General features: G+C 35.9%; 1 protein-coding gene across 1 annotated transcript in view; it reads left to right on the top strand.

Moving 5' to 3' along the window:
- LOC149080193 (cuticlin-1-like) overlaps positions 1-26,421 on the top strand; it is a 69,529-nt gene extending 43,108 nt beyond the window's left edge. Inside the window, exons 4-9 of the mRNA XM_089239237.1 lie at positions 8,090-8,295; positions 8,583-8,719; positions 17,483-17,713; positions 20,032-20,194; positions 22,836-23,025; positions 24,174-26,421. Coding sequence (XP_089095363.1) covers positions 8,090-8,295; positions 8,583-8,719; positions 17,483-17,713; positions 20,032-20,194; positions 22,836-23,025; positions 24,174-24,394 — 1,148 coding nt within the window. The 3' untranslated portion in view covers positions 24,395-26,421. The remainder of the gene's footprint in view (positions 1-8,089; positions 8,296-8,582; positions 8,720-17,482; positions 17,714-20,031; positions 20,195-22,835; positions 23,026-24,173) is intronic.
- The last annotated feature ends 1,423 nt before the right edge of the window (positions 26,422-27,844 follow it).

Genomic DNA, 27,844 nt, shown 5'->3' with positions numbered 1-27,844 from the left:
CTTCCTTGTTCTTTCCCGTTGACATTCTGACGTTATTTATTTCCTTTCTTTAGTAACTAAAAGTTTTTTTAAACAACTTTTGCTAATTTGATCAAGAAAACAAAAAAACTATTACTAAATCTTTTTTCGTGGATCAATTTTTCCGGGATACTAATTTTCCATATTCATTTCTTTTATTTTCGGGTTTTTGGTTTTCAAAAACACAACATTGATTATTATACTATACAGTATATACTTTCTTATTATAGGTTGTTTCACGAAGAAAGTGTGAAACGAACAAACACTCTACGGTTGATTTTAAAATAAAATATATGAAAAAAAAGAGATATCAACAAAATCAGAGAAATGCAGCTGTGATAGTTTTACTCCGATGAAATGATAATTGGGATAGTTTGATCATTTTTGTCGCTCCATGGTAATTTTTGCGCACACGAAGGTTAATTAGGATTAATTAGAAAGGGGCTCAAGATTTATATTCGAATCCGGAAGGCAAATTGATAAGAAAAAGGTATTTATGGAAATATGATGATAAAATGAGTAGTATTAGTAGTGGGCTTTATATTGTGCTAAAAACATTTAACTCGTGATATTTGGATAAAAACTCACTGAAAAGTTGATGCTTGAAAATTTTGATTTTGCCACTTTTTCGTCTTTTCGAAGACTTGAAAATTTTGGATATTTGGTCATTTTAGATGTAAAAATTAGCAATAATCAGGGATTTCAATTTCTCACATCTCAGATACAGCGGAAATCTTTTTTTTTAGTAAATAGATGCAAAATTTTACTAATTCACATTTATTTGGTTGACGGTCTTATAATTATATCTTCGAGTAATTATTATTCTCTGAAGTTATAGTGCAATTATTACAGCTAAATTTGTTTCCCGTTTTTTCGCTCATATTTTTTTAATATTATGTTTCAATTTTAGAATCGACCGTAGAATTTTTGTTGGATTTTGTTTTTGGACACGCTTCGTGGAACGATTTGCATATGCAGTAAAGAATTAATTTTTTTAAAAATATTTAATTCTAGACTGAAAAAAATTACGAGATCATGATTATTTTAGCTGTTAAAACTCCGAATGCGGCTTATCACATCGTACTTAATTTTCTGCAAAAAAAAAAAAAAAAAAATACATGGGACATCTTCAAACTCGGGTTACATTACATAACATTTTTCTATTCTTTTACTCACCACTACGAGGGCTAAGACTTAAAAATAAAGTTCATGGGTCAAATGGCAAATTTATAGCTGCTCCATGGTATAAAAAAATAGCACGTATAGTATAACCTTCACCTGTTCTCACCTCTTTCAAGACACCTAAAATTATAGTCAGATAGACGCTCAAAAAAAGAAAACGAATCATGTCTATGATGAACATTTATTTTTTTTAATCTTGTTATTCACAGCATTTAAAGAACAGCATGTAAAAGAGATCTTATATCAGAATTCTTATATAAGAACTAAAATCGGGGAAAAAACATCTTGTTTTAGTCTTTCTTCCAGGTATCAATTTAGTTTCCTCTGGTTAACATTTACCTTAAATCGGCTAGAAAATTTTTTATGTTTTTTGTTCCCATCTAACCTGTCACTATTGTATTTAACTGTTGAAAGAATGTTGAAGCGTGAATGAATGTTTCTCTTTTCCTTCGTTCGTGTTGTGGAACAGTCTGAATGTGTATCGAAACCAAAACGTTTTGGAAAGGTTGTTATTAGACAAAAGATGATAATGGGTTCACAGCCAACATGCGGGTAAAGAATGACGCAGACACTTCAAGAATTCAACAGAAATGTTGCCGAATTAAACGTGACTGAAAGCACAATAGGATTCCATAGAAAATTACTAACAAAGCCAAAATTATTTTACATTCCATATCTGAATTGATCAATGTAGCCAATGATAGTCAGCAGTTAAAAATCATGAAATGCAATGATACCTCGGTTAACGAAGATAATTCGTTCCGGATTTACATTCGTTAGCGGAAATGCGATTTTCCATAGGTTTCTATGGAAAATCTTCTTTACCAACGCCCGCATCCGTAAGACAACCAGAATTTTTTTTTCTAAAGTAAACAAGCGAATGAGCCTCATTTGGACATGGGGCAAAATAATACTAAGCTATACATTGATATTCCAATAAACGAACAATAATACTAGAGAGACATGAACCTTCAACATATTTTATCAGACAGTAAACTAGGATTTCAGCACTCCAGCTTTTAAACGTTCCGTACGTAGAGGAGTTGCTGTAGTTGATACACAAATAACCTTTCGTATTTCCAGAATAGTATTCCTTCGTTTCATCTGCCATTGGCAGGTGCTAATTAAGTAATCTAAGATCCAGTAAAACTTTAGCCGCCAAAGGAAAAGCAAAAGCCAGTGTTTGAAACTGGTAACGAAATCATTGCTCTTTAGTTAGAGCCATAACAAAGTTCCGATTTTGTTGATTGTAACTTTTTAAATATTTTTAGGTAGGATAAATGTTATATTCTGGTAAAAATCAGTAAATCACGGAATTAAGAATAAGATGACTAAAAGTTAGTTAGGAATTCAAAAGAAAGAGGCATTTTGCAAATGAAATCTGAATCAAACTTCGAATTACCCAAATCATTAGGGGGGAAAAAGCGAATTAAACAAGTAATTTCAACATTAAATTGAATAGGACACTTAAGGAAAATTACTAAAATTCGAATTAGCCAAGTTCGCCTGTATTATTATCAGTTGATTACACTATAAAAGTTTTAGAAAAGATTAACTTGAAAAAAAACCAACTAATAAGTGTATCGGCTACATTCAAGCAAATGTGACTGATACGATTATTGGTTGCATTTTCAAGTTTTATAAAAGAACTTTTATCAAACTTTTATGGTGTAATATAAAAGTTTGGCCCTAGAAGTGAATTCTTGAAAGTTGGTGTATTTTATTATCTCGTGGGTACTTTTGTTTTCCACCTTATATTATCGACATATCAGGGCCGTCTTAACAACATCCTGGGCCCCCGTGTAAAGGGATTTTTCTGAGGGCCTGCCTGGAACTACCTGGTGACAGGGCCGCAACTAGTGGGGAGCAGGCGGGTCTCGTGCCCCGGGCGCTGGACCAGAGGGGGCGTAAATTTTATTCTGAAACCTCTCCTTCAACATTACAAGGGGGCGCCAAAATGCGCACTTGTCCGGGTGACCAATCATCTAGTTGCGGCTCTGCCTGGCGATGAACGTTTACTTTTGAAAATTTTAACCAGATCTCATTTTCACGAGACCCCTCTATACTTGCGGCTTCGGGGTCGTGCTCGGGTTGCCGATATGCGTTAAGACGACATTGCGACATATTATATTGTTATTTTCATGCAAGTGATTCTTTTGTAATTGATTATTTAGATTAGTTTAATGTGAATAACTAACACAATTCAATTTCGTTTCACTTCAACGTTTTTTCAAATATGCCGTCATATTTTGCTGTCCTCAATTGAGGACACTTGTCGTCCAGTGTCATACTTCTGTTGATGTATTTAAAAAATCTTTTGGAATATTCTTAATTGGTGCAATTTCAGTAAAATATCCCAATATCGAAACGGAATTCAAAATGTATCAATGTACGGGCATAAACGGGTTAATCTGTCCCAAGAATTTATACACCATATGCATAATATTGAGTTAGCGTATATATATTCAATTATTTTTACCATTGAACGTCGAATCTAGAAAAACCGATGCCACATGAAAATTACAATGTTACCCATGTCCTTATCGTCACATACATTGTTTTAGCGAGTATCAGGCTGCCTATAGCAGTGTTATAGTAAGCAGTGTTTTTTTCGTTAAGGTATCCGACTACGTTTAAAACGTCATTGGGAAGAAAGTATTGAGATTTTTTTTTATGAAAGCCCCATTTTTCTTAATTCTAAAACAGGCCTTGTTTTGTTTATATGGCAAGGATTACGCTATAAAAGTCCGATAAAATATCTTTTGAAAAACTTCAAAAAAAAAACAAAACCAACTAATAAGTCTGTTGGTTACCGATGCGCTCATTGGTTGCATTTTTCAAGTCTTATAAAAGAACTTTTTAAGGCCGGGATTATACTATAAAAGTTTTGCAAAAGTGCTTTTATAAAACTTTTATGGTGTAATCCCGGCCTAAAAAACTTTTACAGTGTAATGCCGGCCCATGACGCTCAAGATCGGAGTTACGCCCACTTTAGTGTTGCGTTTTTTACATCCAGTAATCTGCGAATAAACTTTAAACGCGTTTTTACAAAGAATGCTATTTTTGGCCTTTTACTTGAGTTTGAAACATGATTTCTGAAAATCTATCTAAATGTTATCAATGCACAATTTTAATAGGATTTTCCACCATATATACAATGAAACCTCAGTATAACGATACTCTACGAATCAAGAAAAATATGGTTCTAGGGGGAATTTTTTATCGTTTTATATCGAGAGGTAGCATACAATTTATGGAATATTAGAATATAGACATTTCCAAACAAGACTTGAAAAAATATCGTTGTAGAGGGATTTATCGTTATATCGAGTATCGTTGAGAGTTTCCGCTGTATTGTTAAGCTTACGAACTAAAATCTAAGGTCTATTACAAATATTTGTCTAATTACACTGCTTTATATACGATATGTCCAATGAAATTTCAAAAAAATCCACACATACATCAACAGATTTGGGTGTAACTTATGAGCATACCATACAATCCTTTAAAGTTAAACTTTAGTTCATAACCTGCGTCCTCACTAGCTAAATGTACTGTGAAAATAACTAAACATTTCACTCATAGAATTTTTTGCAATCGTGTTTCGAATGTTACATAAATTTTGCTTAAACTTTGACATAAAAATGACTTTCATAGAAAAGGACATAAGTAGTAGTCCAAAATTAATTGTTTTCACCATTTTGAGACACTTTATCAAAAAATGTTATTAAAGTTCACTCCAGTACCATTTCATAGAAAAGTGCCGAGAGAGGTAGTCGGATACTTTAAAAGCTTATACTGTACATTCACGACCAGCAACAGCTACAACTGTGGCATTTTCCTCGAAAGCGGGATTTTTTTTTTCAATTGAATCATCGGGTGAATTACAAACCTCAATACCAGAGGTCATTTCCACTGGTATCTCGGTAAGTGGCGTCAAATGCAAATTCACTCAACATTATTCTATATATAGGAGAGAGGGGAGGGGCAAAGAGTAAATATTCATTTCGGTGTTTTATGACGCCAGGCAACAACAGGATTAGAACGAAGTGAAGAAAATGAGTTTCAGTTCGTTTCCCCTGTTTTTTACCCTGATAAAACGCCTACGGTGCCTCTTTTTACTCGTGGGATCACAATTTGACCGAGTAGATCTCTTTCTCTCTGCTTTCCTACCACAGCAGTTTTAAGTTCGTGACCTTCAAAAAACATGGCCCAACCCACAGACAAATAATAATCCTCACTCGATTGGTGTTCCGTCCCACACAACCAACAACTGCTTGTTTTTCTGAAAAATTCTCATAAGGTGGAATATGCTGTGAGTTAGTCACCTATAAAACTATTTCTAAGAACTCACATCAACTCTACAGTGATTGTTTTATATGGTGTGACGTAAATTTTACTGCTCAATATTTCAAGCAAAGTGAGATTAAATTAAAATAAAAATTGTTTTTATGAAAAAAAAATTGTAATTGCCTTTCTCTATAATATCAGTTAAACTCGATTATAACGATATTCAAGAGACAGATATTTTGCCGTTAAAAACCGAGGTCGAGGTTCTTAAGATATATTGGTTGGAAATATATTATGGAAGCTATCATGAGAAAAGTGGTCATTTCATCTTTATATAAATGATGCATAAATAAACGTATCCCTAAAGAGATAACAGTAGAGTTTGCTGTAATACTAAAAATAGAGATAGATAGATACCACACATATATATATATTAGGCATCCTTGGCTCTGCCGATGTTCCTGTGTGGCAGGGGGGGGGGGTATTCCTGGACCGTAACCTACATCTACTCCACAATAAGACGCGAGCTGTAGGAACAAACAGGGTCGCAACTAGGGGGGGGGGAGCAGGCGGGTCTCGTGACCCGGGGCTGGACCAGAGGGGGCACAAATTTCATTCTGAAACCTCTCCTTCAACATTACAAGGGGCGTCAAAATGCGCGCTTGCCCCGGGTGACCAAGCATCTAGTTGCGACTCTGGGAACAAGTGGTCGACATTCAAACTCTGGAGGATATTATGAAGTACTGCTTAAACAAGGACTAAGAAATTGTAGTCCCGCTGCAGCTATTTACGCAGTTCCCTTCTCCGCTGATTTCATTGTCTATGAGAGAACATATAAATACTCTTTAACAAAAAATGAAGAGTTCTGTTAAAATAATTCGTTAATAATTATTTGTAATTAGTATTTAAATGAAAAGAGAAAGTACTCACAACATCATGCGACATAATATTGGACGAATAGCATAGAATGAACGAATTAAATGAAGAGTTTAGTTAATTAGAGTTAATAAATTCCGTCAAAATGTTTGTGGCTTGCGATGCCATAGGAAGCTATCATACTGGGTACGGCTTATATGCCGGAGTTCTCTCCCCTTATGCATGCGGCTTATATACCGGAGTTTTGTCTCTGGTGCTGCCAGCGACACTGCATCTGACCATTATGTTAGCCCTCGAAGAGAGAGAAGTTGGTCACCCTGCTGTGTGGTATGTAAAATATCAGAAAAATGAACAATGATCGTCCATCATGCAAAGAATTCTGTTTTTATTGCTGTAGTTATCAACAGAACAGGGAAAAACCATCAATGTATTTAGCTCAAATTCCGCAGTAATTTCCCTGGAAAACACACAAACGAAAGCGAAAGTGATGTAAAATTTGTCTTTGGTCGATTCTATGTTTTTATGTTAAAAGCGAGGTTCATTATCATTACTCTCTATGATAGGGATTCCCAAAAATTTTACTTCCGTGATGCCTGTGAAAATTAAGTATCACTTGAATAATTCAAGGAAATCACAATGTCATTTACTGTGTTCAATTTTATCCTTAAATAACACTCGGCATCCCTTGACTGATCTTACCAGAATCGGCTAGAACAGTTGTTCTGAACCAGGGGTGCAGGAAAGCATTTTATGGGATGCGAGATGAAGAAAATTTTAACACGCTAACTGATTATTCAGGAAAATTGAAATGATGATAATTGTTTTTAATTCAAAAATACAAGTCATGTCTACATTTTGACATCTTATTTTTAACTTAAAAAACATGCAGAAATGGATATCGAGAAATTGTTGCATCTTGAAGGGATTTAGAAAGCACACTCGTGTACACAGTTTTCAAATGTTTTTTGCAGTTTTTTTTATTTGTTAACGATAATAGATCCATTTCTTTCCGATCTTAATTCTATGAATGATGATAATTTAGAAAATTTATGATTTCATTGAAATGTGAGCTAGCTCATGTGCTCAAGATTCAAAACTGACTTATTGTTAGAACAATTTTTTTATTAGTTGGAACCATTTCCAAAACTAGGGAAGACAGCTTTGCCAACACACAATTCATTCTCATCTACCTTCACGAAATGGGGTTCTCACCACTTTTGCTGATGAAACAAAAACCAGAAATCGCTTGAATGAAAGTGACGAAATGCCGGTATCCCCTCAATTTAAAGAAAGAACCTAAATTTAAAAATATCTAATAATGAAAAACAATAACAAATTAGTAACTAAAAATCGACATGTGCAGTAATTTCAATTTTGTTGCGTGGAAAACCAATGTGTATTTCTTATTCAACAAATAAATTTTGAAATTATCTCTCAATTTTAGAATTTTTATAACAATTAATTAATGGATAGTTAATGTAATTAATTGCGAAAGTAAATAATATTTAACAAATAGACAACACATTATTCAAGGGGGTGCGAGAAAGTAAATCGTGCGGAATGGAAAAAAGGTCAAGAACCACTGGGCCGTCAGTTATTGACACTATAGCGGAGGTCACGTGAAATCCGACTATATGTACTTTTTGATTATATGACTATTTGACTATATGTACGTTCACAAAAATACTGAAATATAAATTCTCAATGTTTGTGTTTTTTTCAGCTGGGAGTCAGCTTTCTGGAATAAATATTGAATGCAACAGCAACAATATCTTAGTAACTATTGTAGCCAAAGAAGATTTCAATGGCATGATTTACCCTAAAGGTCTATCAACAAATTCAACTTGTTTAGCAGAATACGAACATGCTGGTTCTGAAATAACCTATGCATTGCCACTTCGTTCGTGCAACACTATGTCGCATGATGTTGTGAGTACTTATTTTTTAGTTCAAATTTTACCTAATTTTTCGTAATATGACAGTTAGTGATTTTGCGCAACACATTATGCCACACGATTTCTCTATTTTGATACTTATCAGTACAAATTGTGTAAAATGTTTCCAAAGAGAAAAAAGTTAATCAGATGAAATATTAACTCGAAAAAATAATAACTATTAAATTAATTAGATGAAGGATAAAAAGAGGAAATTAAGCAAACAATAATTTTAATAAATTTATTTATTTGCCATTACTATATATTTGATTTTTCTCTCAGGATGGTGGAATCGAATATTTCAACACTGTGGTTGTACAGCCTCACCATAAGCTAGTTACAAGTTTCGGCAAAGGATTTCATATCAAATGCCGCTATCAGACTACTAATAAAACTATTACTTCGGATGTAGGCGTTAAGTAAGTACTTGGTAATAAAATATATATATAACATAACTATCATCAACCATTTTCAATCCACTGCTGGATGAAGGTCTCTAAATTTTTCCATTCTGCCCTGATGCTTTAGCCATCCAGTTGACTCCTGCCACTTTTCCTGATCTCGTCAGTCCATCTTGCGTGGGGACGCCTTCTCGGACGTTTAACACCACGGGGGTACTACTCTAGAATACTTGTGGTCCATCTGTTGTCCTGTTTTCTTCCAATATGTCCAGCCCATTTCAAACGTTTGATTCTTTCCATGATATCATATACCTTTGTGTGGTTCTTTAATATTATATACAGTATATATATATATATATAAAACACGATTTTTTAGTGATGAATACAAATGGATATATCTTCCACCAGGGGCGTAGCCACAAATTTCGTTCGTGGGGGGAACCACTTTCATTTCGGGGGGGGGGGGGGGGACCAAAGTGACAGGACAATGGATTTGGCCATCTTTTTCCCTTTTTTCGGTCATTTTCTCACATTTCGGGGGGGGGGACCAGACCCCCAAGTCCCCCCCCCCCCTTGGTACTCCCTTGTCTTCCACAAAATATATGGATGCAATAGGAATTCGCGATAAAAATTTGTTTGCGGCAAGACTTGATTGAAAAGATAATTATGCACAAGGCCATAGCGCCCCCCCCCCCGAAATGTGAGAAAATGACTGAAACGAAGGGAAAAAAATGACCAAATCTATTGTTCTATCACTTCGGGCCCCCCCCCCCCGAACGAAATTTCTGGTTACGGGCCTGATTATGCATGTACCATTCGAATCTTTTTTTTTTAATTGATCCATGGAGAATTCATGTCATATTATTACAATTTTATGAAGATCCTTCGAAAATTTTAAATCACAAGTTCTTATATTTGAATATATTCTCTTTCCCGGAATATGCTAAAAAGGAAAAACGACAAAAATCAACACAACACCCATCCTCAAATACTCGATTGTGTTTAGAATTGTCGGAAGCTTTATTTTTCATCAACGAAGCGTATAGTTGTCCTTGAAAAAGGATAATGGTCAGATAGTTCGCGTTGTTTCCTCGGACCGTTATCTCCAGGAGTCAAGTAACAATAGTGAAAAAGCGTGTGTACGTAAAATCAGATAGTTCACTTCACGGATTCATATTGCAGTCACGGTTTTTGTATGCACCACATCGTTTACATACAAATGTTTATATCCGCAACTATACTCATGAGAAACAATCAGTCCACCCGATATAAAATATCTATTTTTGCGGTTATCTGGTAACAAACTATAGGGAAACAGGCGGGTCTGGTCAAAGCCTCCTAGAAGTACCTAGTATCTAGGAGGCTTTGGTCTGGTTCATCGGGCACCGGACCAGAGGGGGGCGAAAATTTCACCTTTCCATCAACATTACAAGGGAGTAAACATTACAAGACACTTAGAATGCTTGGCAAAATGGGTGCTTGCCCGGCTGACCAAGCATTTAGCTTCAGCCCTGTCTGTTACTCTCCATTCACGGTTAAAAAAAGATTCAGTATTTATTTGATTGAAACATTCATTCCAAACGCATACACGTAAGGACGCGAAGAAGCAACACCACCTATGCGTGTCCTTGTTGGTGCACGGGGCTTGAGTTATGAATAGAGACTTCTCCCATTTTTTAAATATGTGTACATTGGAAGAACGTAGGTGTCGGGAGGGGGGATATGATCGAAGTGTTCAAAATTTTCAATGGGAATGATAGACCAAGAATTATTGATCATTTTTGTCGCACCAGTCATTTTCTGCACACGAGAGCTAATTAGACCGGGACCTACAATTTATTGACGAATCCGAACGGCAGCCTTGTTTTTCTTATACTCATCGAGAGGTTTGTGCACCCCCTTGATGGGGGACTCCCTGCGATAGCAATCTTTTCTGTGATCATATCGCCGTTTCTGTTGTACCCCTGTGTCAGGAAAGTCTCTGACAAGGACGAACCGGGTCCATGAATTATTAATGCCGTCAATCGACTGCTTTGACAAGACGTGCGTCTCCACCCTGCGGTAGACCCTGATACAATAACCAATCGAAAAACAGCACTCTATTACATCAGTGAATCCAGAAGCATGAGCAATGTCCGTCAAGGTTACTTCCCTCGAGTTGTCTGCCGAGAACGTTATAGCTTTTAATTTACTTGCTCGTAAATGAATAAATTCATTCAGAAATTTATAATTAGCTTCTTTTAATAAAATCACACATTTAAAATGCAATATGTGTGATATGAATTCCATGAATTATTTAAAATAATAATTTTGCAGCTCAAGTTTGATGGAAATATTATTACGATCAAAGAATAAAAAAATTAAATAAACTATAATTTATTTATTTTTTTTTGGTTAACCCAAATTGAAGACAGTAGCCTACATAGAGTTACTATAAATTTGAATTTATTGAGAGATAATGTTAACTTATACACAGTACTTAAAGTGGCATCCTAATTTAACTGGTTATGGGCAGGGCCGTCTTAGGAACTGCGTGGGCCACCGGGCCGTACCCAGGTGATCCCATGCGTTAAGACGGCACTGGGTTTGAATTAAGTCATGTTTGTTGAATTAAATTTAAAAAAAAATTCGCCCCAAAAATGTTTCGGAGGCATCTGTATTTGTAAGAACGACCCTAATTATAAATACATGGTGTCACATATTTTTTATATCTTTAAAATAATCTTTATCTTTTATCTTTGTTCCGTGTGTCGTCATGTTGAAAGAAATTGGTAACCACAAAAAATTGGTTAAATAAATTTTAATAAACCCTCCTTTTTAAAAAATAAACTCCAATTAAAATCAAATGTGAGAAATGCGAGTGAACTGCGTTGGAAATAGAATTTTATCCGGTATTCAATAAAATATTAAATAAAAAAAAATGTGATCTGCTGATTAATTTTTTCAAAAAACAATTGACTCTCGACTTAATGGCACATGTTTAGGAGAATCGATGATGCATTTTCAGCGTGAATGCTTAGAAACTTCTACTTCAAATGCTAAGAGGGAAACCCTCTTTTCAGTGATTTGGAAGAGAACTTGCGTTCTTTTTAGTTAGTGACGTCATTAAAATCCGTGTTTTCATTGGTCAGTTGTATCAGGGTCTACCGCAGGATTGAGAAGCACGTTTGACAAGGGGCACCAGTATCGATTTGTAAGGGACAATTCCAGGTTGTGATGTCGCAGGGAATTTTTCTCTAATACAGTGTTTCTCATCCTTTGTGAACCCAAGAACCAGTAAAATGTCTGAACATTTCAGTAATTTTAGTTGTTCTGAATTTCTTTTTATACATTTGTCCCGTTTTTTTGAATTACGTTTATTTATATTTTTCACTAAAACCGTTAATAAACAGCATTTTTATAACTTATGATAATTTTGGGTAGAAAATAAAAATATTCATCTCACATTGTCAAGTTAAACTGTTTTTCCTCAATTTTTCAGCAAATTCAACTACAATTGGGGATTTTGCTAACTTAATTGGGTCATTTGAAAGTATTTTTACTTCAAATTTTTGTTTAAAGTGATTTTTAGCAACCTTTTATTTCTCCACCCTTCACCCCTTTTTGCAGTAATTAGCAAATTTGCCGTAAATTGCATTTTCGGGCTGCAAATTAGTGATATTCCGTACTTAGGATCGCAATTTCCCACATTTTGATGAGGTATAGTGAAACTAAGCATGAAGGTACAGTTTTATTTGCGAATCCACATGGTTATTACTATAATATCAATTACAACAATTGAATAATTTTCCATCCAGTTAAAACTGAATTATCAAGTCTGCCTGTGGACCACCTTTGGTCCACGGACCATAGGTTGAGAAACGCTGCTCTAATAGGGTTGTTAATAAATGGAATAGCTTACCCCCTCGGGGTAGTAAATTCTAACACAATGAACACGTTTAAAAAGAAATACGATAAACATGATGGGGTAAATCGAGAAGCTATCCATACCTAAACAAGACAACCATAAATATTTTTATGGGCATTGTATTACACTGAAGAGCCAAAAAAACTGGTAAACCTGCCTAATATCGTGTAGGGTCCCCGCGAGCCCGCAGAAGTGCCGCAACACGACGTGGCATGGACTCGACTAATGTCTGAAGTAGTGCTGGAGGTAATTGACACCATGAATCCTGCAGGGCGGTCCATAAATCCGTAGGAGTAAGAGGGGATGGAGATCTCTTCTGAACAGCACGTTGCAAGGCATCCCAGATATGTTCAATACTGTTCATGTCTGGGGAATTAGGTGGCCAGTGGAAGTGTCTAAAGTCAGAAGAGTGTTCCTGGAGCCACTTTGTAGCAACTCTGGACGTGTGGGGTGTGGCATTGTCCTGCCGAAATTGTCCAAGTCCGTCGGAATGCACAATGGACATGAATGGGTGCAGGTGATCAGACAGGATGCTTACGTACCTGTCACCTGTCAGAGTCGTATCTAGACGTATTAGGGGTCCCATATCACGACAACTGCACACGCTTATACCATCACAGAGCCTCCACCAGCTTGAACAGTCCCCTGTTAACATGTAGGGTCCATGGATTCATGAGGTTGTCTCCATACCCGTACACGTCCATCAGCTCGAAGCAATTGGAACAGAGACTCGTCAGACCAGGCAACGTGTTTCCAGTCCTCAACAGTCCAATGTCGGTGTTGTCGGGCCCAGGCGAGGCGTAAAGCTTTGTGTCATGCAGTCATCAAGGGTACACGAGTGGGCCTTCGGCTCCGAAAGCCCATATCGATGATGTTTCGTTGAATGGTTCGCACGCTGACACTTGTTGATGGCCCAGCATTGAAATCTGCAGCAATTTGCGGAAGGGTTGCACGTCTGTCACGCTTATTGATTCTCGTTAGTCATCGTTGGTCCCGTTCTTGCATGATCTTTTTCCGGCCGCAGCGATGTCGTAGATTTAATTTTTTACCGGATTCCCGATATTCACGGTACACTCGTGAAATGGTCGTACGTGAAAATCAAAATTTCATCGCTACCTCGGAGATGCTATGTCCCATCTCTCGTGCGCCGACTATAACACCACGTTCAAACTCACTTAAATCTCGATAACCTGCAATTGTAGCAGCAGTAACCGATCTAACAACTATGCCAGACACTTGTTGTGTTATATAGGCGTTGCCGACCTCAGCGCCGTACTCTGATTGGTTCCATATCTCTTTATTTGCATACGCATGCCTGTACCAGTTTTTTTGGCTCTTCAGTTTATATATATACAAATATATATACACATACATTGAGTACATGTGCTTTGCCCCCCCCCCACCCCTGGAAAAAGTTGAAATGACGGCCCTGAAAAAATGATGGCGCCACTATGACAATCATTACACAGAAACAAACTTCACGTTAGGTTCACAACAACACACTCACATTTTCCAGCATGTCCCATGCCTTTTTTAATTGCCTGCTTATATCTCTTCGTTGACACAGAACAGCGGGCCATAATCTGGTTAGGAGGAAGAGTTAAGTTCTACCACTTGATGTTAAAACAAGTCTGGAGACTGAACCAGGATTCATTAGCGAATTCAACATTCAACATTAAAATGATAGTAGGGTAGTCATAGTATCTTTTCAGAAGATTAGAAAGGTATCGCGACATAATTCCGCAAACAAAATCATAGCCCGTCTAAACACAGCCGTGACAAAACATCGACAAAAATCTAAAAAATCTTTCTTGCCTATAATGAGCGGATTTTTTGTGCATTAAAAAAATGTTGCAAGAGATTGTATAGTTAATAAAATAAACTTTTTATATGGGCACTCTGTGCCCGAAAATCCAATTAGAAAGTGGTTGCCCTGTCTCCTCTGAGCCCAACAAAAAAATTCAATGTTTTTAAAGTCAATATTCGACGAGATATTTGAATCCGAAAATGAGGGAAAGAACAGCACATGAAGCATGAATTGAGCTTGTCCGTTAGTTTGTGCTATTCTTTCCTTTGTTTTCAGCGATTTTTCGAATTCAGCTACAAAAAGGAATATTGCACTTAAAAACGTGGATTTTTTTTTTGGGGGAGGGGGCTCATTAGCGACAAGGCAACAACTTTCTCTAATTGGGTTTTGCAGGACAGGGTGACCAAATTAAAAAGTTAATTCTTTTACCATACAACCCCTTGCAATATGAATAGCGCATCTGAGGTCTACACGTTTATTGGAAATTCTTTCCAATAGGAAGTATGCTTCTAGAATCAACGGTTCATGAGTTATTCCAGGGTAAAGGGCATGGCCCCCACAACCTGAAACAGGGCCCCTAGGCTTGCACCTTTCACGGGCCCTTTTATAGTTAATTTATAGCGTGAAAAAGTAAAAAATGATGAGAATAGTTCCGGGCCCCGTCAGCCCCACCCTTGTGGGCCATGGTAAAGGGGCTTTCCTATGCACCCTGTATAGTACATACTGCACCACTGAGTCTTTCTCCCGAACTTTTTCTGATATGTTAGAACAGAAATAAAAAGGTACTTACGTAGTATGCCGCCAAGAGGTGTATGCGGGGGAGGGGGTGGCCGAAGTGGCTTATGCTCCTCAAAAGCTGACCAAAAATGTATTTTTTTCCCCCATATTTTTATAATAAGTTGAAATATCAAAAGAAAATATGCATGCCACTTTAATCAATTTCTGCTTTTTGAAGGTTGGTAACTCCAAATTTCTCTGAAAGAAATTTCTTGTGCCCCTCCGTCCCCAAAGATTGATCCTGCGTACGTCCCTGATGCCATCGCCCATTTCCGAGTTGACGCAGATTCTGCCCAACTTGCGGAAATGCGGTTTAAAATACAGTCAAACGAGTTCAATTATGGAAATTTATAGATTTAAGTTAATTATATTAATTTACATTATTTATCTTAATTGTTCCTTCCATGCCACGAGCATTCAATTTCGCAAAAGCGCAAGATCGGGTCAGTTTGACTGCAGTACATTTTTTGGTAGTTTTTATGCTAAAAAAATGCTTCAGTAATGAAATTTATTGAAAGAAATGAAAATTCAATTTAACAGACCAGTGTTATTATTAGACCAATGTAATAATTAAAATTACAATTATAACAACTATCTAAGCTTGTCGTATGAATGAGACCTAAACTAAAAAAATAATAATAATGTTCAATTTTTATTAAAAGCACTTCTGATTCAAAATTCTAAGTTACATGTTACTGGCAATGAAAGTCCAGTAGTGGGGGGGGGGGTGAGGAAGGGTGCAGGAAAATAAAAATTGGGGGTCTGTGTTAAAGCGTATTTGGTCTGTCACACGGCTCTCTCAGAGCCATTAACGCGTCTTGAGTGCATAAGTAACCCTAGTGGTAATGAGATATGGCCCATGATTTTTGAGAATAACGGTGTAAATAGGTAGGGGGGGGGGGCAAAGAATATCTTTTTCGCCAGAGTGCCCTATGATATTGTTGAGACGGTGATGCTACAGCCGAGCCTCTAAGCAGCTTTCTACAATCGGGATTGTAGAGGAATCACCCGGTAAGAGAAGTGACGCGCGATAAAACTGACACGCTAACGAGGTTTGACTGTATATTATAGCCCCGTTCACATGTGCAAGATTGGGGGTCGCTTTGGTGATAATTACCGGCATGACAACTTTTTTCCCCTCGTAGGGAAGAAAAAGGTGGGAGAGAAGCTCATCAAAAAAAACCCATCTTTCTTGGGGTGGATTGGAGGTCGACACCGACCTTCTCTCCCATAATCCTTTGCACCGCGAAAACTGCTATAAGCTCCTTCGTCAACCATCTTGAATCAATCACTTCCGTTCAACCTACGTAAGCAGTGACGACTTCCGGAAAGAAGAGGGGGGGATTACCAGCATAAACTTAACGTCATGTGAACGGTTTGTAGCGAAAATCCCCGTTACCGGGAACTTCCCGGGATGTTTTATTGTACATGTGAATGGGGCTTATGTGATACACTTGAAACCAGTTTTCATGTGCAAAATTTGGGTTTGAATTCGGGTAGTTTGGTGAATATAACCTGCTTGGCAACTTTTTTCCCTATTGGGGAAAAAAAGAAGATTTATACCCTCTTCTTCGGTGGATTTTTGCGGTTTCATACCCCTTTCCGATAATCCTTTGCAATTTTTCCTATTGCAGAGTGAAAGAAATCCTCTTTTTCATTTCCCACATAAACAGGGCTTCAATGCTGGCACGTAGCCAAGTGTAGGTTCACTTGTACTCAAAGCCGATAGATAGCGTCCGAAAATCCCCGGAGGATTGCGGGGTTATGATGCGCTTGCTGCGTGGGTGGGTGGGTGGGTGGGGAGTCAACACGAGCCGTCATGACAAAATAAAAGTGAAATCGCATCGCCCATCTATTATTGAAGCTAAATCATCATACCTACCAATTTCCCCTCTAATTTATTATTTTCATTTGGCGATGTTTTGCAAGGGCGTTTTGACATAGAAACGATTGGAAGATATTGAGTATATACTGTAAATGCTTGTTATTATCATCATCTGGTTGACGAGAAAAGGTCACGGTGTATAAATATGTATCTGTCTAGTTCTGAAGTTCCGATTCTCATTGCCAAAATTTAAAAAAAAAACTAATTTTCTAACAATCTATGTGTATATTCGATATTGCCACAGTCATTCCTTAAAATTAGCAGTTTTTAAGACAAGAAAAATTTCATTTTCAATTTTTTTTCACTTATTAGCAATAGATATTTTTTTCATTTAGTTTGATTGCAGACGGTCAATTCGTAGGACGAAAAAAATGGAGGTTACATTAATTTTTAATTTTTTTTCAGTTCGATAGGAACAACTCCCATGATACAAAGTGCACCACTGCCCATGTGCACGATGAAGATTTACATTGGAAGACCTGAAGGACATACAGTAGCCGAACACGTAAAAATAGGAGATTACTTAACACTGGTCATCAACATTGACGAACAGCCTGTTTATGGCATGAAAATTACAAATTGTATTGTCAAAGATGGATTAAACTTAGCTGAGCAGCCGCTTATCAACAACGACGGGTGAGAATATCCATAAGTTTAATTTTACTTTTTTTTAAATTTTCATGAATAAGTTTATCACTTGAATTTGTTTCTAAATACTGTATTCATGTGTGTTGAGTTGTCGGTTGGGTTAGAGCGCAGGATCTTCAACCTTTTTCCAGTCGCAAGCACTGCTTGTACATCATCAAAAGAAGAGCACCCTTATGGCAAGTTTAACATACGAATGCGTGAAATCAAGATGATTTTAATCTTTGAATGCTAATATGGTGTTTAATTGAAACATTGATCAAGTGCTTCCAAGCGCAAAATCAGCCACAAGCATTGAGCACTTTTGGCACTTCAGGGAGCACCGTCGTTCTCGCCAGCAACGGGTTGAACATGCATGGGTTAGAGGGCAATTTTTCAACCCTTTGCAGTCCAGAGGTTTTTTTCCCGGCACTTTGCTAGTGCAGTTCGTACTTTATACAATGCCTGCCAGAGCAATGGCGGTCATTGGATGTTTGTCCCTTTGTGGTTTTTGTATAGCATATGAGTTTTGCAGAGAAGCCGAATTCAGAGAGAGAGAGAGAGAAGGGGACCTTTCTATTTTTTATCATAAGGAGCCGTTGTAACAATAAAGTAACATTGCTTCCTGATGCAAAAGGTTGAATTGAAATGAGCAATATTGAAATCTTATGTATTTCGTTTCCCTCAAATTGTTCGTCTCAAACTCACCGAATTTAGCCTAAAATTTAAAATTAAATCAACGGTCAGATTTCGGTCTGAGGCATACAGTGTTGTATATACAGTGTCCCACAATCAACTGACCGGATTTCAAAATGGGATAGCAAGAAAACAGTGACAGATATTAAAGTCATTCTTGCGGAATATCAATGTGCGAGGTCAGGAATTTCAGCTACGTCATTCACGTAACATGGGGTTGTGTAGTTATTAAAATAAAAAAATTAACTTTTTATATGAACACCCCGTGTCCAAAAACCCAATTAGGAAGTTGTTGCCCTGTCTCTCCTGGTGCTAACAAAAAAAAACTTGTTTCTAAGTGCAATATTTGCAGAGATATCTGAATTTAAAAATCTGAGAAAAGATGGGAAAGTAGCATTGTCCATTAGTTTTGTCCTTTCCCAACTTTAAAATCCGCTTTTTGAATTCAAATATCTCAGCGAATATTTCACTTAGAAATATAGAATTTTTTTGTTGGCATCAGGAGAGACAGGGCAACAACTTTCTAATTGGGTTTTGGGCACAGGGCATCCACATTAATAACTATTTTATATTATTTTATTTTAATAACTGTACAACTCCTTGCAACATGAATGACATAGCTGAAATTCCTGACTTCGCACATTCATATTCCGCAAGAATGACTAATATCTGTCACTGAACTGTCAGTCAATCGTGGGCCATTCTGTATAAAAAATTTTATTCTTTATCTTTTTAAAAGTGTGGTTTTTAATAAATTGAATTAAAATTTTTAACGATAAATGAATTAAAGTATGATTCTTCATTAGCTTGCCTTGGATGGATCACACCTGATCTATTAGGCACAACAGAAGTGGACCATGTATGTCTATGTTCGTATGTGTCGTGTTGTTATTAATTTCTGTGACTGTATATATATGTGTGTTTTTCTTGATAAATTTAGATCTACAAAAAAACAACAAAAGATAACAAAAAAACAAAATATCAAGCAATAAGACCATTTCGTTGACTTGGCATGTTTCGTTCAGGGGCGAACTAAAGTGGTAGAGAAGTAAGTTAAATGAGTGGTTCTCTCAACCTGAGGCCATATGGTCCCCTTGTGGCATTGGGATATTCTAGGGGGCCATGGGTGAAAGTCAGATGGAAGGGAAGCCATCATGGGCGGAGGGCATTGCCCCCCATCGTCAAAGGTGGAGTCGACTGATCTAATGTATATATGTATATACGAATTGACATCATCATCTTGCCCCCCCCCCCAGACTTCCAAGTCTATCTCTGCCTATGGAAGCCATGAGAGGTAGTTACTGTGCCACAGAGAGCTGTGAAGAAATAAAGCTTTGAAGTGAAGTATAGTGGGGGAAAAAATGTGACTACTATATCAGAATCTAGCAGAGCTGCCCAAAACCAGAACCATCTTAATACATAGCCCATCTAGGCATGACCCAGGGGCATTAAGAAACACTGAGTTAAATCACGGATCGATCTATATGATATCTTGCTCCAACTATGGCACTGACTCTTGATACAAAACAACATTATAAGCAAAAATATAATGCTTTAAGCCCAGTTCGACAAAAGATATATCAAATAGTTCTCTGAAATAAAATTAATTATGAGTTACTCATATTTACTTACAGGTGTCCAATCGATGAAGAAATAATGGGTCCATTTGAATATTCAAGAAATTTGACTTCAGCATATGTAACATATCCAGCTCACAAATTCCCATTTACCTCATCTGTGTACTATCAATGTAATGTAAAACTATGTTTGAAAGAGGGACGAGGTTGCGAAGATACGGTAAGTAAAATACAGAACATAAATTATGCACTCTTTCGTGAGCTATGAAAATTTTAAATGCTGTTAAATGATACATTGCAACACATTGATTAACAACTACAAAATTAGTTGATAATCAGAAAGGTTCAATTCAATCCTATGCAAATTTCATTGCATCATCATTTATGCACTATGGTACCTATAAAGATTTTTTTCCCTTTTTTTAACATGTTAAGTGGTGGGGTTTTTGGCCCACTAGTAAGAAAAAAAGTTCACTAGTGGGCTATGATCTTTTGTTTCTTGTCAGTGATCATGACGCCCATTACAATGTTTAATGATGTCCTTTCTTCAATGTGGCCCAAGCTGTTTTTACTTTGAAAACGTCGGGTCGTTACGACTTGAATGTTTTTCTATGTGGTTTATTTTTTTACATGGTTTATTTATTTTCTCTATGTATTTAATAGTCTGAGCTCGTGAGATGGGGCAAAGTTTGGACTTTCATGTACAGCTATTTCAAAAACATGCAGCAAAGCATCAAACTTTCAATACCAGTGTGGTCATGGCAAACCCTAAATGAAAGTCCCCTGCGTCAGTTACCAAGATTATTTTCACTTGACATGCTGTAGCATCAACGTCAGAATCCTACAACATTCTTTTCATGATGTGAGTTTCAACAGTCGATGCCCAATTTTCCGTAGCTGAATAATAACACGGAGCAGTGGAGCTTGTCCGGAATGAGATTCTGATTTATTCTCATGGACTGAGCTTTTTCCAACTGGATAATGGGCCACATACAAGTCTGGAGTCCTATCTTAGCTTTAATAACACATTTCTGTTTGCCAAATAAGTTACCAGATGTCACCGCAAATTTGAAATACTATGCAATACGCCACCGAACCGACAAACAAAGAATCTAGGGTCATGACAGAATACGGCCATTCTACAGTGGTGATAATTCAGAAAAGGTTCTTGAAAGAGGTGCCACTAAAATGACCAGGGATGCCACGAAATAATTTAGAGCAAAATCCCAGTATATTAAAATTTTACTTCGTGTATCATCATGGTATATTTCATCAGGGAGACCGAGCTAGATGACAAGGGTTGTGTACCAGGGTTTAAGCTACGGTCGCATTTTGCAAAAAATGCGAAAAATGCTACCGTAAAATGTGAAAGAAAATCGTAGAATGCGAAAAAAGTAGTAGCCACTTTCGCAAAAATGCGTACAGGACGTAAGAAACAAGTAGACATCCAACCATCAATCATTACATTAGCATTGTAGCATTTTGCTAAAGCTTCCCCCCCCCTCTTTTCACTTTTTTGCGAAAGGAAATTTTTATCCAGCTTAAACCCTGTTGTGTACAATTGGTAACGTGAAAGCAAGGTGTGACAAGGGAAAATTAAAAAGTTCTAATCGCATTCATTTTATCTCTCCACGGATACCAGGAACAAAAAAATTTATGAATTTTTACATGGTCTATAGAAGTGGTTTCCAAAAGGTGCTGGTAGCCTGGAAAAGCTAATCTGGGTGCAGCATTTCTAAATTTATTTCGTTGACAGGGACACAACAAGAAACAAAAATTCACTGTCACCCAGAGCCCTATTCATTTTAGCATCCACCTCCAACCCACTGTTTACAATGGAAAAAGAGTGAACTCGGTGCCATTCTTGGTCCAGTGCCCAGGACACCAGACCCCCCTGCCCTACTCTAGTTGCAGATCTGTTCGCTGGTCAGAGGTAGTCTACAGGAGGGAAAAATTTAATTTAAATTACTTTCAATTATATGCCACAAATATTAGTAATATTTTTTTGAAGGTTGAAATAAACATCCAAACACCCCCCCCCCCCCATGATGTGAGTTAGTAGTCTGTCAAACTGTTTCAGATATTTTGTTGCTCTTCAGGTTGAGAAACCAAAAATATACACATGATTTCGAAGTCAGTTGTCACCTAGGTTTATACAAGTTTTTATTGTGTTCAGATAATTTATTAATGTTATATGTATGTGTGTGTGCATGTGATATTGAGTCCTAATTCAGCCTTTATCTGATCAACCGTTTGTCATAAGAGTATGGGTTCTGATTTAAAAAATGCTCAAAATGTGTTCAGAAATCACTGTGTAACAGTTTTGACAATGAAAATACAGTGTGTCATGAAATAAAATAATCTAAATTTTTATATGCCCCCTTCCTATAACTCCCTAGAAAGTTGATACAGTTTCTCTCCTGAGGGCAATAAAAATACTTCATGTTTTTAAATGCAGTGTCCACTGAGATATTTGAATTCAAAATCTGAGAAAACTAGTGAAAGAACTGCATAAATGAGGGAAAGAAACATTATTCATTAGTTTTAGATTTTTGAATTCAAATATATCTGCAAATATTGCACTTAGAAACATGGAATTTTTTTGATGGCCTTAGGAGAGACAGAGCAACAACTTTCTAATTGAAAGTTAGAGAATGGGATCATATAAAAACTAAGATATTTTATTTTATTTTATGACACACTATGTTTGCAATCTTGAAACTGGTATAGAGTGCCTCCTGAGTACATTTTGAGCACTTTTTAAACTAAAACTATACCTCTATGACAAACGGTTAATGAAGGCAAAATTGGGATTTACAGGACACCCTGTATAATTGTGCTCTTTGAAATTGATTATTCAGCCTCCAATATGTGACCTGAGTGGTCACAACATAAGAAGACGTCGTCGTCGGAGAGAAGCCAGTGAAGAGCTCAGTGACCGGGGTAGTTTAATTGACCTTAGAAAACACGAGGAAGATGCCAAAGATCACAGTGTAGAAGTTTTCTCTGGTCTCCATGTCAATGAAGTTGATGATATCGATGACGATTCAGGTAAAAAATTCAAACACATTTTGATCATTTTGGCCGTAATGTCTTTAATTGCCAAACTTGGGCCAAGAATCTTAGAACCGAAATTGTTAATATTATAATTAGAAACAAAATTGCAGAGTTGGTTTAACACAACTCCTTTTTCCCTAAACATAGTCATAAGTGGAATGATACTTTTAATTATCATTCCTCTTATGTCAATAATACAACTTTTTCACTGAACATCCCTATATCCAGCAATGACTTGAAATTAGGCAAAAAAAATTCTTACGTATGAGAAAATTATAGAAATGTGATCAATAATTAGAATCTTCTGAACAATAACTTGAAATAGCTACTACGTAGGTGGTTCAAAAAGTTTTTAGATTCATATTGAAAACACTTTTTGAATATTATTATGCTTGTGGCAGAAGATAGCTTTTAGTTTTTTGAAAGACTCCCAGGTGGCAGGACTGCATAGATGAACATGATATTTTTCCTTTGTGATAAAAAAGAAACAACGACATAGCGATTTTGCCATTAACAATGGAGCTTGAAAGACATAAATAAATAAGAAAAGAAAGGAAATATAACACACTGCCTGACAAAATGTGAAACTTTCGTAACTTCATATGAAGCACAGGTTTACTAATATCATTTCATTTTAAAATTGGAATGCTAAGTCTTACTAGAATTAGTTGCTGTTTATTTGCATAATAACTTTTTTGTGTAATAATGCACTTTTAGTCAAATGTTCTCTAATTTTTTAAAACAAATTTCAGTACCTTCGAATTTTATGAGAAACAAAAGGAAAAACTTTTCTACATTTTTGTTGGGAAGGATCAGATCCAAATTTTCTATCGATCACATCTGATTTGCACCATGTAGATTTGTTTAATACAGACTTGTTCAAGAAGGAACATAGAAGTACACACAGCTGAAACACTGTGAAATCAGGCTTCCCTCTTAAGCATTTTATGAAATTTGCTTGCAAGTCTATCAGATATGTTCTTACTTTTTGAAACAAATGTATAGGACCTATATACAAGCATATGACACATGCCAAAAGTCCTAAACGAGTTGACCATTTTATTTACACTTATCAATAAAATTAAAATTTTCTGAAAACTGGATGATAACATGTTCATCACACATATCTTATTTATTTTCAGACTCACCAGCCTCATTGACATCTCGTTCAGAAGATGATTTCTGTGTTTCTACTCGGAAGTTTGCAATAGGAATAGCAATTGCTGGAGTTTTGTTGATGCTTGCAATCATATTGCTTGTTGCTTGCATTGTTCACAGGCGACGGCGGAGGAAAGCAACATCATCAGCAGGATCTTCTATATACTCTGGACCTTATTCAAACCACGCCTACAGCAGGGATTAGTGCTATGGAAATCCGCTGGTCGGAAAATTCAACATATTTTATTACTGCCACATCCAGCTAGCCTGTTTGGATGATAGTGTTTTTTTTTTTCGATTTTCATACTGTGATGGTAGGGTTGGGTTGGTATCATATGATGGGTAGTAATAAAGGTCAATTTAATCATGTTTACTTTAAATTCACCTATTGTTTTTTGCTGATTAAATTGTAGCTAACCCATTAAAGATAATTGTGCCAAAATCTTAAGGAATTGGTTGATATTCAAAATTTTTCCTAACTGGAAATTGTTTTTAAGGAATAATATTCATTATATCTTAAAACTGCAATTCAACCAAGTAAATTACTAACACATGACATTTCCACTAATACAAAGGAAAATTTGAGAACTTTGACTGTTACAGATTGTGCTGTTTGTCAGCTTTATTGAAAATGAGTGGTTACTCCATTGCTGTGCAGTGGTTGGTGCTAACAATACATTATGGGAAAACCATGCCATAAGCTGTATGTGTGTGTGTGCCAAATATGTAAGAATGAATATATTTACTTATATTCAAGTAAGAAGTAACAACTGTAGTTCCAGTATCAAATTTAAAAAAAGTGAAAAGTGAAGGATATTTTAAAATAGTAGTTATATCAAATGAAAAAACAATAAACAAAATATATTTACTGTACTAAAGATGAATATTAGTCTCTAATATGGTGGAGAAAGCTATTACTTGAATACCCCTCAACTGCTTCTTTTTATAATAAAGAACATTTTTCCCCCTACAATGTGAGGCAGCTATTGACCCAAATTATTGAATATAAGTGTGCGATGACTTCAATTCTTCTATTAGCATTGTTATAAAGTTTTAATTTCCTCAAAACATGTTTTTGGCAGTAGGTGGTAGTTTTATTTGGTTTGTAAAAATTCATGCCTTGATTTTTTTTAAATAAAAAAAGTAGTTTAATAGCTATATATCTTAGAACATTATGATTAGTGTTGTTTGTTGATATGTTTTAAAACTGTTTTTATTATGTTTTTTGCACCATGTGAAAGGCATTACTGCCAAACTTCTGCAGTGAACTCTTCACACACTTATTCTATATTTTTACATATATATTATATCCATAAAAAGTTCACTTTTTTGTTCCATGTTGCTGAACTTCAAGAAAGAACATAAACAACACACATTTTTTTTATTGAGCTTATTATGGAATTTTGTTAAATTTTAACAAGATGATTCATATTTGAAAATTATGACTATTGTAGTCTAACTGAATCGCCCGTAGGCAGCTAAGTCAATGGTGATGGGATACAAATGTCTTTGTGGTAAAGATTGAACTAAACAAAAATAATAAAAAAGGTGGAGGTTAAATAACAATTGTTTTGTAAATCTGAGGTACAAAATCATTAGCACAAAGTGAAGGAATATATAACTTATGTAGAATGCACAATCGTGCATTACACAGAAGCAAAAAATATAACAACAAAACACTTCTCACAATGATCATTGGTATTATATTCTGGCCCTTGTTATTTCGTAAATGCGTCTATTTTCTGTCACAGTCTACCTCTGCAAGAGGTAGCTGGATGTAAATCATTGCAGAATGGCCTGCCGGGGCTGTGATCTGTCATTGGTTGGTATTATATATATATGTATAGTTTATTTTGCAAATTTACTTGACTGCTGCTACATGAACGCAGCAAAACTATATGCATACATGACATTCATAAAATCATGAACTGCACTAATTTAATGCCAATTACTTCAAAGTGAAAATCTGGAGCTATTTCATACTTAAAATAAAAGCATTTTGATTTTGTAAATCAGATTTACATGAAAACTTGGGATATTCATGACGTAAAATGGTTGATGGAAATATTGTGATATGTTCTTTGTGAGATAATCGCAATGATTATGTTCCTCTTACCAAGAGAGTTTCAGATTATCTGTAATTTTCTTTTTAATTGAATAACTAATGTACAGAATTATAAAGTGTAGTAATTTTACTGTAGTTTTATGAAATAAAAGAATTTACATACTAAAGATGTTTATGTTGCTCAGTGCCAATTATTTTTACATTGACAGAACCAGCAGAAATTAAAACTATTTTCTTTTTTTACACAAGTCATACTATCAGAAACAAAAAATAAATTTTCATCAATATCATTTTCGTTTAATGATTGACTTTTGAAACACGAGTAAAATTTATGCTATGATTAATTACCAATGTTTTAAAATGTTATAATTGCAAATTCTGTAGCTTCATGAAGCTTGCAATTTTATTATCTTATTAAGCGTTACTCAGAAAATTTTTAATTTAGAAAAAAATTGTGGTACTTTTTATTAACCTATTTGCATCCTTTATCACCAAGTGTGTAATAATTCACAAATTTTGATTGTTCCTTATTCCCAAAAGCAGAATAATCCACTTGCCCCAATGGTAGGAAACAATGTCAACTGTTAGTACAATACTAACAGTTAGCAGGTTTTAACCTCTTCAATTATTGTTTGGTCATTAGTAGTAGGCATGCCTCATGTAAACTTAAAACACAAATCAAATTTCATAACTTAAACTAACATGAAATCCAATCAGCACAATGTATGGGTACTCCTGAAGCAATGGAAGTTTCTTTCACAAAAAAAAAAAAATTGCAAGTAGATGATGCTGTACTTGGCCAGCAGTATAATCTGATGCAACCACATCATTTCAGCACTTCCACAGCATCAGTGTGTGGATAGAACAATTTCTATCAAGATGCACACTGTAACACCAGCAAAGCAGCTGCTGAAGACCGGACAAGCATTTTGATAGGATGCACCTTAACCCTTGAAACTTCTGGCTGTGGGGGGTACCTCAAAATGTTATAAACAGTGGTCAGATTGCACACGTTGGTGAATTGTAATCTCCAGCACATCCCTTATATGTTCCTAAGGAATATTAACATGGGCGCGTGTTTGGTTTAATAAAGCTGAATTGCAAGCACATCCATATCATGACCATGGAATACTCTGATCTGTTGTTGAACAAGAATTTCTTTTGCCTTCAACCTCATAGTCAGAACACAATGGCAACATATTTAACATTTCTTGAGTAAGTTGTAGTTATTTGTTCAATTACTTCGTTTTTTGTGATGTTTCCATGAATTATGAAATTGCGCAATGCTATAATTAAGTTATCATTTCACCATGACTGGCTATTGTTTCCATTCTGCGAGCAAATTTCCCACGTGTAGGATGATGTCATTAATTTTAAATTTTTAAGTATTTTTTCCCCCTTTACCAAATAAAATTACATTTTTTCAGGAATATTCATGTCAATTTTCAAGTCATTCTGACAATCATTCTTTTTTTACAGTGTTTTGAAATCAGAACCTTAGTAATAACTACCCTGTATATCGTAAATCATTGCTAATTAATCTGCCGCTGTGGTGGTCGAGTGGTTATAGTGACGGACTCGCGATGCGAG

Source organism: Pholcus phalangioides, unplaced genomic scaffold, assembly GCF_987345545.1.
Source record: "Pholcus phalangioides strain wild (caught in Gottingen) unplaced genomic scaffold, Ppha-v1.0 ptg000011l_1, whole genome shotgun sequence".
Classification (NCBI taxonomy): Eukaryota; Metazoa; Arthropoda; class Arachnida; order Araneae; family Pholcidae; genus Pholcus; species Pholcus phalangioides.
Note: the sequence above shows the minus strand (reverse complement) of the source record. Positions and strands in the feature narration are given on the sequence as shown.